The sequence below is a fragment of the Sapajus apella genome, unplaced genomic scaffold (assembly GCF_009761245.1).
Source record: "Sapajus apella isolate SASKATOON/1434 unplaced genomic scaffold, GSC_monkey_1.0 scaffold168, whole genome shotgun sequence".
NCBI lineage: Eukaryota > Metazoa > Chordata > Mammalia > Primates > Cebidae > Sapajus > Sapajus apella.
In genome coordinates, this window is record NW_022437108.1 from 1,885,706 (window position 1) to 1,905,045 (window position 19,340).

Here is a 19,340-nt window from a genome sequence, read left to right on the forward strand (position 1 = left end):
TTTTTTGGGTGGCTTAAACATTTACTTTGGTAAAATATACATAAGATTTAAATTTTAGCCATTTTGAAGTGTACAGTTTAGAGGCATTAAGTACATTCATTGTATGTACCAATCACCACTATGCACCTCTGGAATATTTTCACGATCCCACACTAATCTGTGTCCCTTAAACAATAAATTCCCATTCACTCCTGTTCCCAGTGACAAAAAAAAAAAACCTTTGTTCTACTTTGTCTCCATGAATCTCACTGCTCTAGGCACCTCACATAAATGGATTCATAAAGTATTTTCCTTTTGTCATTTACTTCACTTAGTGTCTTGTTCATCCATGACATAGTATGTAGCAGAATTTCCTTTGTATGGCTGAATAATACTCCACTGTGTGGATATAACACATTTTGTCCATCCATTCATCTGTTAGACATTTGGGTTGTTTCTATCTTTTGACCACTGTGAATAATGCTGCAGTGAACACTGGTACACAAATATACCCTCAGGCCCCTGCCTTCAGTTACTTTGTGTATATACCCAGAAATGCAATGGCTGAATCAAATGTCAATTCTATATTTAATTGGAAAATCACCATACTGTTTTCCACGGCAGCTGCACCACTGTATATTTCCATCAGTAATAAGAGTTCCAATTTCTCCACATTCTTGCCAACACTTTTTTTTTTTTTTTTAAATAACAGCTATCCCAATGGGTATGAAGTAGTATCTCATTGTGGTTCTGACTTGCATTTCCTGTTTAGTGATATTAAGCATTTTTTCATGTGCTCATTGGCTATCTGCATGTCTTCTCTGGAGACCTATCCAAATCCTTTGCCATTTTTAAAATCAAGTTTTTACATTGTTGTTGCATTTTGGGAGTTTTGTATGCTGGATGTGAAGTTCTTATTAGGTATGTGAATTACATGTATTTTCTCCCACTCCATAGGTAATCTTTTTACTCTGTGTAAAAAGATAGTGTCCTTTGATGCACAAAATTTTTAAATTTTAATTAAGTCCAATTTGCCTATTTTTTGTTGTTGTTGTTGTCTGAATTTGGTGTCATATCCAAAAAATCATTGCTACATCCTGAGAGTTTTATGGTTTTAGCTCTCACATTTAGGTCTTTGATCCATTTTAATTTTTGCACATGTTAAGGTTGCAACTTCATTCTTTAGCCATGTGGTTTTCCAGCTTTCCCATCACTATTTGTTGAAAAAACTATCCTTTGAATAGTCTTGGCACCCTTGTCAAAAATCATTTAGCTACATATGAGAGGGTTTATTTCTAGGGTCTCCAGTCCATCCCATTGGTCTGTCTTTATGCCAGAATAACATTGTTTTGATTACTGTAGCATTATAGTAAGTTCTAAAATCTGGAGGTATAAATCTTCCAATTCGTTCTTTCTCAAGACTGATTTGGCTATTTGGGATTCCTTCAGGCTCTCTATGAACTTCAGGATGAGTTTTTCTGCAAAAAAAAAAAAAAAAAAAAAAAAAAATCCCAGAATTCTGAGAGACTGCAGTGAATCTGTAAATCACTTTGGGTAGTGTTGACATATGAACAGTATTAGATTTTCCAATCCGTTAACATGAGATGTGTTCTACAGTTTTCATTGGACAAGCCATTCACCACCTTGGGTAAGCTAATTTCGGTGTGTTTTAATTCTTTTTGATGCTATGGTAAATGAAACTGTTCTTGTAACTTCCTTCTCAGATTGTTCATTGTTAGTGTACAGGAATGCAACTGATTTTTGTGTTGACTTTGTATCCTGCTACCTTGCTGAATTAATTAACTCTTAACAGTTTTTTGTTTTTGAGACAGAGTCTCACTCTGTCACCCAGGCTGGAGTGCAGTGGCACAATCTCAGTTCACTGCAACCTCCGCCTCCTGGTTCAAGCGATTCTCCTGCCTCAGCCTCTTGAGTAGCTGGGACTATGGGCATGTGTCACCATGCCTGGTTAATTTTTTTTTTTTTTTTTTTTTGTATTTTTAGTAGAGACAGGGTTTCACAGTGTTACCCAGGATGGTCTTGATCTCCTGACTTCATGATCTGCCCACCTCAGCCTCCCAAAGTCCTGGGATTACAGGTATGAATCATCACATCTGGCCTGTTATGGTTTTTTTGGTGTGAAATCTTTAGGGTTGTCTACAGATCATACCATCTGTCAACAGATAGGATTTTACTTCTTACTTTCCAACTTGGATGACTTTTATTTTTCTAGCTCAGGCTAGAACTTCCAGTACTGCGTTGAATAGGAATGATGAAAGTGAGCATTGTGGCTTGATCTTAGAGGAAAAGCTTTCAGTCTTTCACCACTGAGTATGACATCTACTGTGGGCTTTTCATATCTGGCTTTTGTTATATTGAGGTAGTTTCCTTTCATTCCTCATTTGTTGAGTGTTTTTAATCACAAGAGGCTGCTAGATTTTGTCAAATGCTTTGTCTGCATCAATTGCGATTATCATCTGCTTGTTTTCCCTGCATTCTGTTAATGTGGCATATTTTATGGATTTTTGTATGTTGAACCATCCTTGTATTCCAGGAATTGATTTCATTTGGTCATAGTGTATAATCCTTGTAATATGCTGCTAAATTCTGTTTCCTAGTATTGACAATTGTTGAATCAGTGCCCATAAGGAATATTAGTCTGTAATCTTTTCTTGTGGTATCTTTATCTGGCTTCAGCATCAGGGTAATACTAGCCTCAGAATCAATTAGGAAGCATCCTTCCTCTTCAATTTTTGGGAAAAGTTTGAGAGGGATTGGGGTTATTTTTTCTTGTTTGGTAGAATTCACAAATGAAAATCATCAGGTTCAGTGCTTTCTTTTCCAGGAGAATTTTGATTACTAATTCAATCAACTTGCTAATTATAGTTCTATTCAGATTTTTAAATTTTTTTCATACTTCCGCAGTGGTAGGTTTTGCATTTCTAGGATTTTGACAATTTCATCTAGGTTGTCCAATGTATTCTTATAAGCCTTTTTGTTTTTATAGAATCTAGAATGCTGTCCCCATTTTCATATTTTAGCAATTGAGTCTTCTTTATTTTCTTAGTCCATCTAGGTACAGGTTTTTCAACTTTGTAGTATTTTAAAGAACTTGTAGTTTCACTTATTTTTCTCTAATGTTTCTATTCTTTATTCAATTTATTATATCTGTTCTAATCTCATTTCCTTCCATCTGCTAGCTTTGGATTTAGTGTTGCAAAGTCAGATGACATGAGATGTTGTTGTTTTGTTGTTGTTGTTGTTTTTGAGATGGAGTCTTGCTCTGTCACCCAGGCTGGAGTGCAGTGGCACGATCTCCACTCACTACAACCTCCCCGTCGTGGGTTCAAGCGATTCTCCTGCCTCAGCCTCCCAAGTAGCTGGGACTACAGGCATATGCCACCACACCTGGCTAATTTTTTGTATTTTTAGTAGAGATGGGGTTTCACTGTGTTAGGATGGTCCCTCTCCCGACCTCATGATCCCCTCACCTTGGCCTCCCAAAGTGCTGGGATTACAGGCATGAGCCAACCATGCCCAGCCAACGTGATTTTTTTTTTTTGGGGGGGGATGGGGTTTCACCATATTGGCCAGGATGGTCTCTTAACTCCTGAACTCATGATCCGCCCACCTTGGCCTCCCAAAGTGCTGGGATTACAGGCGTGAGCCACTGCGCCCGGCCTTTTTTTTTTTTTTTTTTAATGTAAGCATTTATGTCTATAAATCTCTCCTTTAGCAGTGCTTTTACTACATCCTATAAATTTTGGTATGTTATATTTTCCTTTTTAGCTTCCCTTGTGATTTCTTCTTTACTCATTGGTTGAGTGTGTTAATTTCCACAATGGAGGCTTGATTTATTGTTCAATGATCCTATCTCAAGTTTGCTGATTCTTTCTTCTACCTGCTCATATCAGCTGCTGAACCCCTCTAGTGAAAATTTCATTTATTATACTTTTCTCCTCCAGAATTTCTTTTTATAATGCCTAGCTCTGTTGATATTCTGATTTTGTTCATTTATCATTTTCCTGATTTCCTTTCTTTGTTCATGCTTTCATTTAGTTCTTTGGACCTATTTGAGTTGTTTTAAAGTATTTGTCTAGTTTCATGTCCTTCATTAGGACAGTGTCTGTCAGTTAATTTTGATCTTTTGAATGGGCATTATTTTCCTGTTCCTCTGAACGGCCTGCGATTTTTTTCTTGAGAAGTGGGTATTCACTATTACGGTAACTCTAGGTGTGAGATTCTTGCCTTTTCTCATGGTTTTCTGGATTGTTTACTGTTAAAAGCTGCTATCCATTTGTTTTCAGAGTTTTCCAAACTATTTTTATAAAAGATGATTCCTTTTGTGTGTGATCACTGAAGTCTCTCTTCCTTTTATGTCATGTTCAGCTATTTTGACAAATTCCCTTGAATGCCAGGAGCTATCCTAGATTATACAAATTGGCTTTGTGCCAGGTAACCCTTCACTACGTACTTTGGCCTGCTTTTGAGTGTAGGGACTAGAGCAAGGTGAAAGCTTAGGTCTTAGAACGTTCTGGGCAAATGTTTTCCCTGGCCATCCATGTCGCATTTTAAATCCCTCCTGTATATATAACTGTTCCTAAAAGTCCTAACCCCAATTCTCCGCTGGGCCTTAGTTGTTCTATTTTATGTTTCTACTCATCACCTTTTGCCCCAGACACCTGTGGTTCTTTGCAGCTTTTATAAGCAGTGCCCACCCTTCCAGTTAGGCAAAACAAAAATGTGACCTTGGGTCAGTCCTTCAGGTATCCCCAGATGGGTTAGAAAAAAATGGACACAGTGATTTGCAAAAAAAAAAAAAAAAAAAGTCTATTCTGTTTTCCAAGGGAGGAAACTGGGCTTCTGCTGCTTCAACACTGCCACAGTGCAGGGAGGAGTTGGGGCAAGAGCCAGTAAAAATGTCACAAAATTTTCCTACCATTCTGAAGATGATTGGGCATTCTTTTGGCTGCTGTAAACCTTTGCGTTTTCCAAAGCTCCAACAAAGTTTGTTCAGACAGCTGCTACTCAGTTTTTAATGTTTTGATGGAGAAACAAAAGCTTGCAGCTTCCAAGCCCACCCACTTTGCTGATGTCGCTCGGGTCAATTACGTCTTATTCCTCCTTATCATCTCCCTATAATTCCAGTATTATAACAAGACCCTGAATAGAGTATGTTTATTAAGTACGGTGATTAAATTTTGGTTAGTCAAAATTAGAAAAATGTCAGTGGTCTCAAAATTCTCCTCAATCGCATCATTTCCATTTAAAGGCAACATTAATGAATATATTTTCTTTCAATTTCTTCTAAATTAATCTATCTTGCCTATTTTTGCTGGCTGTGACAACAGTCACTACAGAGTGAAAACTTTAAGTCTGTTTTAAGAAATGAAAGTTTCCAAACTACTACATGATATTTATTGGCTTCTGCCAGTTTCCTACTTTGTAGCAGCCTATGTTCTTGTGACCTGTCTTCAGTTGTGGCATAGGGTGGAAGCTAAATATACAAAACAAAAATAACATGTCTTGCAAATATTTGATTATTCTTCCCTATATAGGGTCAATATTAAAGTAACTTTCTGGTACCACACTCTTTATATAGTGTAAGTGTTCATTTTGTTCATTTAACAAGGATATTATTACTAACACTTCTTTCATTATTTTAGGATTTTCATTAAGCCAATTCATACCCAGTTTCTACAAATGCAAATCAAGTCAATCATCTAAAATCTTATAATTTCTTCCTAACAAAAGGATCTAGAGTCTTCTGTTCCCATTAAAACTCAATTTATGGCAGTGCAGACCTGGGCCAGACTGGGTATAAAATGAAAAAAGCACATTTATATTCTTAAAAATTTCTGCACATTGCACAGAAAGTTCTCAGATTTGTAAAAGTTTAATTCTTTGCATGTTCATTTTGTTAAATCTGCAATATAAACCAGCTGCACATCTTTTGCTATCTGAACTCCTAGGTTGAAGGTTAGGGTTTGCTTTAAGCAAAACTGAGATAACTTAAAGTGGCCTACTGGATTGCCCGCTTTCATCAATCTGCAGAGGTGTGTCTATTTCTAGGTCTTAATTTCAAGGTTTACTTGCCCTCTTCCTTAGACTTTACTTGGATCAAAGGTAATGGAAATAAATATATTCCTTGCTTAAGCCTTATACAAAGGAAACTATAGCCCCAGATATTATTTTGCTTTGAGAGTATGCAGATGAAATAAGTATTTTTAAATGTCTTGATTAAATAAAGCATTCTATGATCTGATCGTCAGCTTAGTAAGTAGGCTAAGGATACACCTTTACTTCTCTTTTTTATGCTCACATTTTTTTCATGTCATCATCATTTTCAGTTTCACAGAGGACTACAATGATTGTTATCTCTAGGAATTTAGTTTGTTTTTAGCTAATATTCCTTTAACACTTTTGTTTAAGACAAGCCTTTCAAAATCGTAATAAATGAGTTATGCAGATTTAACTTCGGTTAAATTGTTATTTCTCTTCCTTGCAGAACTTCAAGGACTCTGAGAGGCAAGAAGAATGACTTCTGTTCTTATCAGTACTACTATCATTTCTATCAGGTCAACTTTTCCCTTTCTACTTTGCAGTAAGGTTGCAACCAGGTGACAATGATTTTACCATTCATAACAAGCCCCAAAGGCTCAGCTATGAAAAGGAACCCTGTAACAACATTAAATACCATATGAAATTATCCTGTATTAGACTCTCCTTTGAGATGTGATGAAATATTTTATATGAGTATTAATTTGTTTAAAATAATCCATTCTAAGGCCGGGCGCGGTGGCTCACGCCTGTAATCCCAGTACTTTGGGAGGCCGAGGCGGGTGGATCATGAGGTCAAGAGATCGAGACCATCCTGGTCAACATGGTGAAACCCCGTCTCTACTAAAAATACAAAAAATCAGCTGGGCATGGTGGCGCATGCCTGTAATCCCAGCTATTCAGGAGGCTGAGGCAGGAGAATTGCCTGAACCCAGGACGCGGAGGTTGCGGTGAGCCAAGATTGTGCCATTGCACTCCAGCCTGGGTAACAAGAGTGAAACTCCGTCTCAAAAAAAAAAAAAATTAAAAAAAAAATAAAATAATCCATTCTATTCTAAGGCTCATTTTGTTCATAATTTTCAGTTTTAAAAATCCCTTTTCTCTACTGTTCAACCAACTCTGGTTAATATCAGGGACCAAAAAGGTTTGAAAAATATTTGCCTTATGAGCTATATGAGCACATTCAAGGAATAGAATTTTAAGGTATTTTGATAATAGCTGAATAACAAGAGCTAAATATAAATATTCACAGATGAAAAGTTTTGACCAATTTTTCTTTGGACTTTCCTCAGGAACTAGGATTTAGAATAACCATGAATTAAAGGAATCTTCTAAGTATTTTTATCACACATATATAAATAGCAAGAGAAAAATCTTTTGAGTTTTAAAAAAAGGGGATAAAAGTGATTAAAAAAGGAAAAGCAGGAATAATGTTAATACATTTGATTTTACTTACCTTGCAAGTGTTCTACTGTCCTGTTAGAACAAACCACTGACTGTTAACAAAAGTAACGTTAGTTACATCATAGTGTATTAGATGGAATATACTAATTTCTCTCGTGTAAAACAGTCTGGAGGTGGATAGTCCAGGCCAATTATGGTGTTTCTTCAATGAGGTTGTGCAGGGACCAAGATCCTTCTGTGGTTTTCTTCCAAACAGCGTGTTGCCTTCTCTGCAGGATCCAGGATGGCTCACTACCGGATCCACATTCCAAGCAACAGGATAGAGAAAGGGGCAAAAAAATGATCATGCCATTTTGAAGGACACACATCATTTCCCCTCACATTCCACTGTCCAGAGCAGTCATACCTGCACGGGAGACTGGGAAATGTAGTCTTTATTCTAGGAGGCAAACCCAACTGAAAAATCAAAGGTTCTATCATTATGTGAAAAGGAAAGAATCGATATTGAGGGAAAATTGGTGCTCTCTGCATCTCTTATTTAGATATTTGTATAGAAATTCAAACCTGAAAATCATTCTACTGGGAATATGACAGGAATGACTAGCTGACAAATAGCTATTCTGGGTTTTCATTTATAAAGGATTAGTTTACTTCCTTTGTTTATCCACCAAAAGCAATGAAATGCAAAACATTTTCTGAATGAGTTCCAAGGTATGTTTTATTGGTATAAAACCAAAATAAGATGATGTAATTCTCTGGTCTACCAGTTAGCTATGTAGCCCTAGATGAAAAGAAAAAAAAAAGATTTTTAAGGAAAAAAGTAAAATGTTTTACTTATAATAAAATACTGATTAGTCTTGTCAATTTATCTGACCAAAACAAAAATAGTTCTTTAATTTTTGTCAAGTAAAAAGTAAGTAATATTATCACAACTTCTGAAAAAATTCATAAAATTGAAAAGCAGAGAAAAATTTCTCAAGCCATCAATATATTTTTCTCCTTTACTATAGGAGAAAAAAAGGTATTCATCATTCTGCTAAAAGACATCACCTAACATTGCAAGGGGTACTCAGGGAATGTCTTAAATCTCTACCATACTGATGAATCCCCTTTTGCCCTTCCTATGGAGGAAGACTATTTAAGGTCACGTTACTCAGCAGGTATATGATCTGGTGCAACACAAGCAAAACTATAATCACTCTGCTTGTGCCTGACGCAAAAGCTCTCAACTCCTAGTCTGTGTTATGTCCAAAGTTGTCCTTCATCTAATATATTAAAAACTACCCTTCGTGTGATCTTAGAGCATCAACCAAAGGTACAAAACAGATGTATCTTAAGTTATTTTTGTTTGAAATACACATAGACCAAGTTTCCATTTTCTCAAAAAGGCAGAACCCAAAAGTTATATTTTATGAAAGCCACTTTAAAGATGGCTTTATTTAGATGACCCCAGATGTATGAGTGCCATTATGGTTGTATAGCTATGAAACAGATCATCATCTTTTACCTCATTACATTTCCTCAATATAAAGTTCCCAGTGACTATGCGATCACATCCAATTTCTCCATTTCCAAAGAAGCCGAATAAGGGCACACTAGGAAAATACTTTCTAAATGCATCAGCCTCAACATTCCCCTTGGCTCTGTAATACTGAAAGCCCCTGCCAACACATGCAAACATGAAGCCAATGGTGTTCTGCTCTGGAATGTTGGCCGCTTTGAGGCGCTGCATTGCAGCCTCAGCAGTCTTCTCATCATTGACGTCCTCGCTGAGGAGCACAGTGGCACTCTGGATTCGGTGTCCACTAAACGACAGTCCAACCACACCAGTGGCATCAATATCCAGAGGGTTCCTGAAAAATTAAGTTAGAAAAGTGGCAATATCTCATGGACCATTAAAATTTTTAAGTATAAAAGCAAAATCCTTCCGATTCACTGATGGGAGGCTGCTGCCTTTAGCAGCCTATGGTCAATCTGGGGCGCACCCTCACAGGTGAGTAAACTAGGGTTAAAAGTTATTAAAATTAATACATAAAAAATGCACAAGGCAGATCAAGAGAAGCCACCATTTTTTTTCAGTCAAATACAAAGGGGCAATGCACATCCATAACAATTGCTGAAACCCATATTCAGTTATTAGAAGGTAGCTTCCTTACTTTCTGACTTCCTTTAAAGGAACCTTATAATTTTATTAATATACACAAAGATATCCATTAAATGAAGCCTTCTGCTATTATTTGCACTGTTAATGTCTTTTTCCCCCACTTCAGCTGTCAAATTCTGAAAGAGGTATATTAAAAATAAAATAATGGAGGGTGATTTTATTTTTTAGAGACAGGTTCTCTGTCAGCTAGGCTGACGTGCAGTGGCACAATCATAGCTCATTGCAGCCTCAAACTCCTGGAATAAAGCAATCCCCCTGCCTGAGTCTCTCAAGTAGCTGGGACTACAGATATATGTCACCACACCTGGATAATCTGTAAATATTTTGTAAAGATTGGATCTCACTATGTTGCTCAGGCTGGTCTCAAACTCCTGGGCTCAAGTAATCCTTCTGCCTCAGCCTCCCAAAGTTCTGGGATTACAGGGATGAGCCACTGTGCCCAGTCTTAGAGGATAATTTTTAAAACCTATTAACTCTACAAGTTTTAGCTTTATGTCTAGTCCACTAGAAAATATGATTTTTTTTTGTCTTGTTTATTGCTTTGAGTCTAGAGTTCAGCTTAATTTGATGGTTAAAAACTCATGCTTTCTGTTTATATTTGCCTAGTATTATTAAAAAATGAAGTATTTTATCCTTACAAAAGAAAATGCAACATTGATAAGAGTTATAAAGCATAATATAGTAAACATCCACTAGGGGAGAAACAAGTATGTTACATTTCTGTCATGCTTCCAACATCTGAATCTATAAAATGGGCAAGATTCACTGGACTAGTGAGAAACTAAGACTCAAAAAAGGTTAAGTGACTAAGATGATAAGGCTAGCTAGTAGTAAAATGAGTTTCTGAGGGGCAAAGTCCATCTTCTGAAGTCCTCTGCTGCTTTTAAAACTATCATATTTATCACATTTCCTCTTTGGTACACAATTGTTAATACACTTGTCAATCTTGCCTCAAAGAATTATTCACCTTCCTTTTGGGGCCCTGGGTCAGTGGGTTATCTGGACTTTATTAAAATGAAGCACCCATTTACTCAATGGTTTCTCTTACCCACTTGCTGATAGAATATGAAGACCACATTAGAATTAATGGGTCATGTGAAGAGTAATGATGGGGGAGGGGTGTTTCTCATATTAGGAATAAAAAGCAGATGATATACAAACAGCTACACTAACAAGCTAGTGCCCCAGATGTTATAAGTCTGAGTGAGATATCTGCATTTCAAAGGTACACTGTATGTGGAATCACCACTGCCCTATTGATATACAATTTAAAAGTTAATAGCAAAGACACAGGGAAAATTAGGCAAGAGGGGAAATAACTTAGCCACCAAGAATTCGGTGTATGTATGCACGACACCCGGTGTTTGCCATCCTACTGCCTGGAATTCAAAGAACTTGGCTTTCCTCTCTTCCTCCTCCCTGGCAGTCCAGGGACCTCAACTTTAGCTATTTTCCTAGGTCTATTCTGGGTAGAGACTACCAGAAGAGCAAATGTAACTAGGATGGCTTACGTTATTCTTACAGATACTGGTCTCCAACAGTCTGTCCCCATGTCACCACTCTAGGATGGGAATATTAAACAGTGGGAAACAAATGCTAGCGTCTACGAGCATTGAGGGTGGGGTAGGGTCTCATTTTCCTGCTAGAAACAAATGACATTTATGTCCACCTAATTGGTTCAAACTCAAAATGGTATGCACTTTCATGCAAGATGGAAAGGAAGGAATGGCTTCCAAGACAGAAGAGCAAATATTTTTATCTTTGAAAGCAAAACCCTTAGTAACAAAAATCAAAGATCCACAATTTTTGATCTTGAAAAAGCCTTTCAAAAGATCTAATACAGAATTTCCAAAAATCAGTAGGACCTGCATGGGAACTGTCACAGGTAATACCATTCCCCTGCCAGATTTCCAAAGCATGGAGCATATTAAAGGCTCTGAGAAGTTCTGCCATGAAGATACACTTTAACCATGTGTTTCCTCTAAAGGAGGACACGAGAGAGGAAGTGACATATCGAGGTCACACAGAGTACCACACCTGTCACAGGAAAGATCAACAGGCAATGGCAACATCAATTTTAGGGAGAATGTGAGTCCAACTAAGAAGTTCTTAAAGGACAATGTATCTAAAAATGTAATTCTCCAACCATAAGCAGAATTATGTTGAGTAAGCCCCACAGCCAATGTCTACTGCAAAATGGAATAAACTATCATCTTAACAATTCTTTAAACATGTTTTTTAAATTGTGAACCCCACAGTGACAAAACCTGAGACCATGTCCCTTCATTCGCAGAGGAAATCAGAAGCACACAAGACATACTTTTCAGAAGTCAGTGATGACAGGTTGTCCACCTGGCCTCCAGCCAAGATGATATTCATATCACTGAAAGTGCTGACTACTTGCTGCAGAAAATTATTGGCTCCCACCTTACAGCAATTATAACCAAAGACAAGGACCACACGAAGTTCAGGGTTGTCTAAAAGACCTGCAGAGAAACAAGGGCAACAGTTAAAGACAGCCTTAAAACAGAAATTATTTTATACATGTTGCAAAATGAAATGTTACTGTTAATGACTTGCGCTCCTTGTTAAGGGCAATTTAGTGGCTTAAGCTATCAAGTCTTCTATTTTTTTACATTTTTAAAATCTTATTTTACATCTTCTTCGATCTTATCAAGTTTTCCATTCTTTAGAAACATTATGCAAAATCTTAATTACAATTTTTTTCTATTAAAAAAACTAAATGGCTATTTGTATTAAGAAATACTACAATCAACACAAATAATAAAGCAGCCATGTACTGAGCAGCAACCCTTGGTGAACCAAGGTGCACGGGGCCTCCCGGTCAGGAACAAAAGGAAACACTGGTTTACACAGAGCTGGGGTAGCAGCAGTGAGAATTTAAAGATTTTTTTTTCTTTAAAGGAGAGAAAAGGTGCTAACCACCTAAAGTGTGGTGAATAGTGCCCCCTGCCCCTCCAAAAGGTATATCCATATCAAATCTCTGAAACCTAGACATGTAGGCTTATTTGGAAAAAGGATTTTTGCAGATGTAATTAAGGATATTTTTTAATTTTTTTTTTTTTTTTGTAGAGATGGGGTCTCACTATGTTACTCACAGTAAGGATCTTGCAATGAAATCATCTGGCTTATCCAGATGGGCCCTAAATCCAATGACAGTGTCCTCATAATCAAAGATTAACAACGGAGAGACAGAGAAGAAAAGGCAGTGTGACCACAGAGGCAGAAACGGGAGCGGCAGAGAAAGAAAAAGAACAGACTCTCCCCTAGAGCCTTCCAAGGTAGCACTACCCTTACTGCTATCTCCATTTCAGACTTCTGGCCTCCTGAACTGTGCAGAATAAATTTCTGGTTTTAGGCCACCAAATTTGGGCAACTTTGTTACAGTGGTCTCAGGAAACTACTACATCACTGAAATACAGGCTTTATTCACCTCCTCCAGGGAAGCCAGTGGGAGTAAAGGTGAATTAGCCTTTAAAAGTTCCTTCCAGGGGGGTGGGAAGCTGGGGAGAGATAGCAAGGGGAGAAATGCCAGATGTAGGTGATGGGGAGGAAGGCAGCAAATCACACTGCCACGTGTGTTCCTATGCAACAATTTTGCATGTTCTTCACATGTACCCCAAAACCTAAAATGCAATAAAATAAATAAATGGGAAAAAAAAAAAAAAAAAAAAAAAAGTTCCTTCCAAAGCAGGAAAGTGTTCAATTCTGTGACAAGGACTAAAAGCTGCTACCACTAGGAGGCGGCAGAGTGTAACAGAGACAGCCTACCGGCTCTGGCCACAGCTCCCAGGCTTCACAGGAGCCTCTGGCAGCTTATTTACAGACTATCAATTTGATTTTTTTTTTAACTTTTAAGTTCAGGGATACATGTACATGTCGTTTGTTACACAGGCAAATGTGTGTCATGGGGATTTGCTGTGCAAAGTATTTCATCACCCAGGTAATAAGCCCAGTATCCATTAGTTATTTTTCTTGATCCTGTCCCTCCTCCCACCCTCCACCCTCTGGTAGGCCCCAGTGTCTGTTGTGCTCCTCTTTGTGATCATGTATTTTCATCATTTAGCTCCCACGTATAAGTGAGAACATGCAGTATTTGCTTTTCTGTCTCTGTGTAGGTTTGCTAATGATAATGGCCTCCAGCTCCATTCGTGTCCCTGCAAAAGACATGATCTCATTCTTTTTTTATGGCTGCATGGTATTCCATGGTATAAATGTACGATTTTTCTTTATCCAGTTTATCACTGATGGGCATTCAGGTTGATTCCATGTCTTTGCTATTGTGAATAGCGTTGCAATGAACATACATGTGCATGTGTCTTTATAACAGAATAATTTATATTCCTTTGAGTATACAGGAATTGATTGATCGACTTACGACCTATGCAACTTACGACCATTCGACTTTACGACCACAATCGCTAGCCACGACTGCTCCGCGTCTGGCAGCGCAAACGTTGCCCAGCTGGGCGTATGACAGTGCGGACCAGCTTCCAGCAGCACTACCATCTCCGCATGCACCATTTCAACTGTACATATAGCCTACTCAACTTACGACCAAATCGTGTTACGACCGGCCTGCCGGTCCCAATCGTGGTCATAAGTTGAGCACTAGCTGTATACCCAGTAATGGGACTGCTGGGTCGAATGGTATTTCTGTCTTTAGGTCTTTGAGGAATCACCACATTGTCTTCCACAATGGCTAAACTAATTTACACTTCCACCAGCAGTGTTTGTTTCTTTTTCTCCACAAACTAGCCAGCATCTGTTATTGTTTGACTTTTTACTAGCCATTCTGACTAGTGTAGGATGGAATCGCATTGTGGTTTTGATTTGCATTTCTCTAATAATCAGTGATGTAGAGCTTTTTTTCATATGATCGTTGGCTGCATGTATGTCTTCTGCCGGCATTACCAAAACAGAGGTGCCTTGGGGACAGGAAAATGAATCCAATACCTAACACACTTGTGTTTCCATTTGATTTGACCACATGACTTCTACCTTGACAGACCTAAGGGAGTTACCTTAAGGAAACAAAGGGTATGCAGATTCATGAACGACCAATTGCTAACACCAAATAATGACCTATTCTAGGAAACTGCCTCTGGTCTATTTCCAATTCTCTACACAGTAAATTACTGACTTGGACAGTAAAAAGAATATTACTTTCATGACATCATATACCCCAAACCATTACTAAAGGATCTTTTTTTTCCTATAGACTAGCCCACGAAATTTTGAGAGAATATATTTTCTTCTTTAGAACAAATTTTCAGAGTTAGAAGAGGCCTGTGAGATCAACAGCCTAGTTTTATTTTACAAACAATGACTGCCAATGACAGGGAACTCACTACCCCAGGACAATATAATGACAAACTCCACGTTAAAACCCACACACATCTCCTGACACTGAGGGCTTTAGGTTTTAGAAACCTTGTGACTTCTAGATCTCAACCTTTCCTACTGTTTTCTAAGCTCTCGATGCTCTTTTACAATTGTCTACTCAACATCTTATCTGAATATTCTAAAGTACGACGTCCACTCATTTAACAAACACATACCCAATGTAAAGGAAAATAAAAAAATCTCGGGACCTCCAAACTCCTTATGCCAAAGGGAAAGTTAAGCCTAGAGGCTGAGTCAAGTGAAGCCCCATCCTCTCCCCAAATTAACAGCTGCTACTTCACAACCCTGTCTTGTTGCATTCTACATTAGCCAGACTTACCCCACACACTCCCACCACCCTTCCAGGAAAGGCAAAAGGCTTTAGGCATCTCCAGATGGCTGTTTCCACAAGTCGTTCATAAGGAAAATCTTTGCTGGCCTCAAAACCTTTAAGATGTACATCGTCCCATAAAACAAGGACATGCCAATTGCAACTTTAGGTCTGCAATCTGTTCAATTTCACACTGATAACGTCCATTACAAGCTTAAATTCCCAGATGCTGCACAAAAACAAGATGAGATCAGTAATTCATCCACCTACTCTGAGACCCATAACTGGTTCTTCCTTTCTTCAAAAGGTTCACCTTATCCTCTGTAAAATGTAAATGTACTGGACTAAAGTCTCACAGGAATGTAACCATTCACCTCAGGCCTATCCTTCCCCATCCTTCCTTCCCTCCTTTAAAAACATGTATTGAAAACCTCTTCAGAGTACATGGCCACTCATTTGTGACTATTGTTTTTCCTGGATACACCCTCAACCTCTGGCTCAGTAAACCTCGAATGATTGAGATTCTTGCCTCAGTCACACATTTTGGTTAAAACCATCTTCTCCAGTGGGTTTACTCTCAGCGAATGAACACATCCCCCTCCCCACAAACCCCAGAAAGTGGAATTACTTTCCCCTACCCCAATCTAGTGAACAAACCCACCTTAGCCAAGGCTGGCTGCCTGATAGAGCAGATGGCTCTGCATTGAACCCATGGACTACCTGGTGCTACCAGAAGGTCACAGAGGGAAGGTACAACTCCAACTCCTTGCCACTCAAAATTTAAGGGCCTATGATAGGAGGGAAGAGAAAGGAGCAGTGCCAATTTTTCCTGAAAGGTTCTGGGTTCCCCTCAATTCACAGGTAAAGGGTCATCAAGGACCCAATGTTCTGGGCCACCTGCCATAGCATCTGACTACAGATTTTATTCTAGAATTTTCCAAAAGTTGATACATTAGCAGGGGCTCACCACAACTATCAAAAACAATTCCATAACAGTATTTATAAGGCACTTTAAACAGTGTAACCTCCTGGTGAACCTTTCAAGATGATAAGCTGGTTACGAAATGTAACCTCAGGGAACAATAGATTGACCTGCCATGTAAGACTGGTAACTAGTATTCAAGTTAACTACTGCAGGTGTCTACCAAGAGATGTCTTTAGTTTTGGAATAGTATGAAACTGTTCTTTCCAGTAATAATCCTGTTAGGTACACTTAGCAAAGAATTACCAGAATTACTAGGAATTTTTCATCCACCAACCCGCCACTCTCCTCCCTGGCTATAAATCCCCACCTGTGGTTGGTGCATCTGGAGTTGAGCCTGATCTCTCTCCCGTAGTGCAAAACCCCGTCACAGTGGTCTCTTTAAAAAGTGTCAGCATCGCTTTTTCTTTAACACTACCTTCCTGCCACTTCTGCTTTCTCAATGGCTGGGCAACTTTCAAGCAGAACGAGTTCAAACCCTTGTGCTTCAGTACTAATTCTCTCTGCTTCACATCTGGTATTGCTATGACCCCTCAAGATTCTCTATGATGTCTGCAGGTAACTTTAAAACTTTGCCCTTTTTCAAATTTTTTTGGAATCTGACTTAAGTCATGAAAGTTGCATTTTTACCCCTCTTGGTGGCTGGCAGAATTCAAGACGAGTAATTAAAGGATCAAAAAGCAGGGAGCAGAAAGAACCTGAACAATCTACAAGCTACATCACCAGATTACCAATCTCTTAACAAACACTTTAGTAAAGAACACTGTTCTTTACTAAGTACGTTATAGAAATTAACTTATTTAATGCCTGTAACAACGTGTTATGTACTGTTTTACTCCTTAAAAGTGTGACGATTTGATACTTTCAAAATTCATTAGTCAATGTACTATACAGCTGCACTAGCCACAAACCCATGACACCGCTGCCACCTCCCTCATTCTCAACACCCAACATCTCATCAGTCACCAACCACATCCTGTCCATTCAGCCCCAAACTTCATCTTGAATCCAACCTCTTTTCTTCAACTCCACTCACCACTGCCCTGCTCCAAGCGGCAGTCTCCTTTCCTTAACCACTACAACAGCCTGTTTCTCCTGCAGCTACTTTTTTTAAAAAAGTATTTTAACTGAAAAATTTTAAAGGCATGTATTTCTCATGTACAACACAGTGTTTTGAAATATATATACACTATTGAATGGCTAAATTAAGCTAGTCCTGTATCCACTCTTGTACTCTAAAATGATCACCACACCACAGCAAGAGTGGTATTTTCAAAAGATCTATCAAATTTTGTCACTCCTGTGTTTAGAAACCTGGCTTCCTGCTGCACTTCCCTCAAATATTTTTGATCTGTGGTCAGCTGAATCCATGAATGCAGAACCCATGGATATGGAAGGCCAAGTATACCTAAAATTAGGACACAAGATAGCAAGTGAAAGAATGGAGATGGCCATTTTACGCTGGGAAAAGCTTCAATTTCAGAAGAAAATGATGCCTTTGAATAAGCCAAAACCGCTGACATCCAGCAGCTCAGGAAAGGACACCTATAAGAAAGCTTCACAAGCACAATAATTTTGGGGTTGTTTTTCCTTCCAGTTTTCTCCTTCCTATACTTGGCATTATAATGCAAACATGATCTAACAAATACAATAATTTTATCATAAAAGGGGGTCTCCTGCTCAAGATTTTGGCTCTTTCTTATAAACTAACAAAATTAGGGTCCTAGCTTCAACCAGTGCTATATCAGGGCCTCATCAAAGATTCCCAGGAAGCTCAGGAGGCGGGGGGGCGGGGAACAGAAGACAGAGTACTGCCCAGGGAAGAGCCATGTCACCTCTCTGGTCAAAAAAGGCAGCACACAGAAAGTTTGGCCATATGACCTTTACCGGCAGCACTGAATCACAAGGCAAAACAAGCATCTCTAATGGGGTTTGATTTTTCCCAATTTCTTCTCTCAATCCTGATCCTCCTGTCCCAGTGTTCACATTTCTGGTCTCTGCACCACCATCACCCTGTCTCCTAGGATCAAAACTCAAAAGTAATTACTGAGGCCCCAGTTTCCCTTCTTTCACATTTAATCATTTGTTAATTTCCTCCAATTCATGCCCTACTCCTCATGCCCTAGTGTTATTTCTTGCCTGGACTCTTGCAGAGAACAACTAAGTGGTCTCCCGTTTCCAGTGTCTCCCCACAAAGGAGGGCCACATTCGCCTCTGTTTAATGACATCTGAGTAACAGCTATCATTTACTATGTACAGGAACTAAGCCCAGACTCTTTAGCCTGGCCTCACTGCACCCCACCCTTTGTTCCTATGATCTCCTTGCACATACCCTTTGCTTTCAAAACGATTACTGTTTCTCCAACATGCTCTGGGATTTCCTGGCTCTGTGCCCGTGTTTCCGTATTCCCTTAGCCAGTGATATTACTCATCCGTCTCTCTCATATGCTTCCCATCCTTCAAGGGCTTAAATATCATCTGCCCTTGATCCCTCCCACTGGCAGAAACCCTACAGCAATCGACCCATTCTGCTCTCACAGCACACCTCACATGCTCACTGCGTTATGATACAGTCAAGCACCACATAACACTTCAGTTAAGGACAGCCAGGCGTAGTGACGCGCACAGTAAGCATATATAACAGTGCTGCCAGAAGATTAATACAGCTACAAAATTCCTACTGTCTAGTGTGTAGCACAATGCATTACTCAAATGTCTGTGGTGATGCTGTTGTCAACAAGCCTACTGCAGTGCCAGGCATATAAAAGTATAGCACATACAGTCACGTACAATGCATCATACTTGATGACAATGAATGACTATGTTACTGGCTTATGATTTACTATCCTATACTTTTTATTGTGATTTTAGAGATTACTCCTCCTACTAATTTAAAAAAAAGTTAACTATACAACAGCCTCAGGCAGGGTCCTTCAGAAGGCATTCCAGAAGAAGGCACTGTTGTCATAGGAGATGACCGTTCCATGTGTTATTACTCCCCGAAGACCTTCCAG

The 19,340-nt window shown here is 38.8% G+C and overlaps 1 protein-coding gene across 2 annotated transcripts in view; it reads right to left on the reverse strand.

Annotated features, from left to right (window-relative positions):
- Positions 1 to 7,794: 7,794 nt before the first annotated feature.
- Positions 7,795 to 19,340, reverse strand: part of FBXO22 (F-box protein 22) — a 29,413-nt gene continuing 17,867 nt past the window's right edge. Inside the window, exons 5-6 of one of the 2 annotated variants that reach the window (XM_032267319.1) lie at positions 11,928 to 12,093; positions 7,795 to 9,296 (exon numbers count right to left, since the gene is read on the reverse strand). In XM_032267319.1, the coding sequence (XP_032123210.1) occupies positions 8,879 to 9,296; positions 11,928 to 12,093 (584 nt within the window). In that variant the 3' untranslated portion in view covers positions 7,795 to 8,878. The remainder of the gene's footprint in view (positions 9,297 to 11,927; positions 12,094 to 19,340) is intronic. The other variant, XM_032267318.1, reaches the window with a different exon arrangement.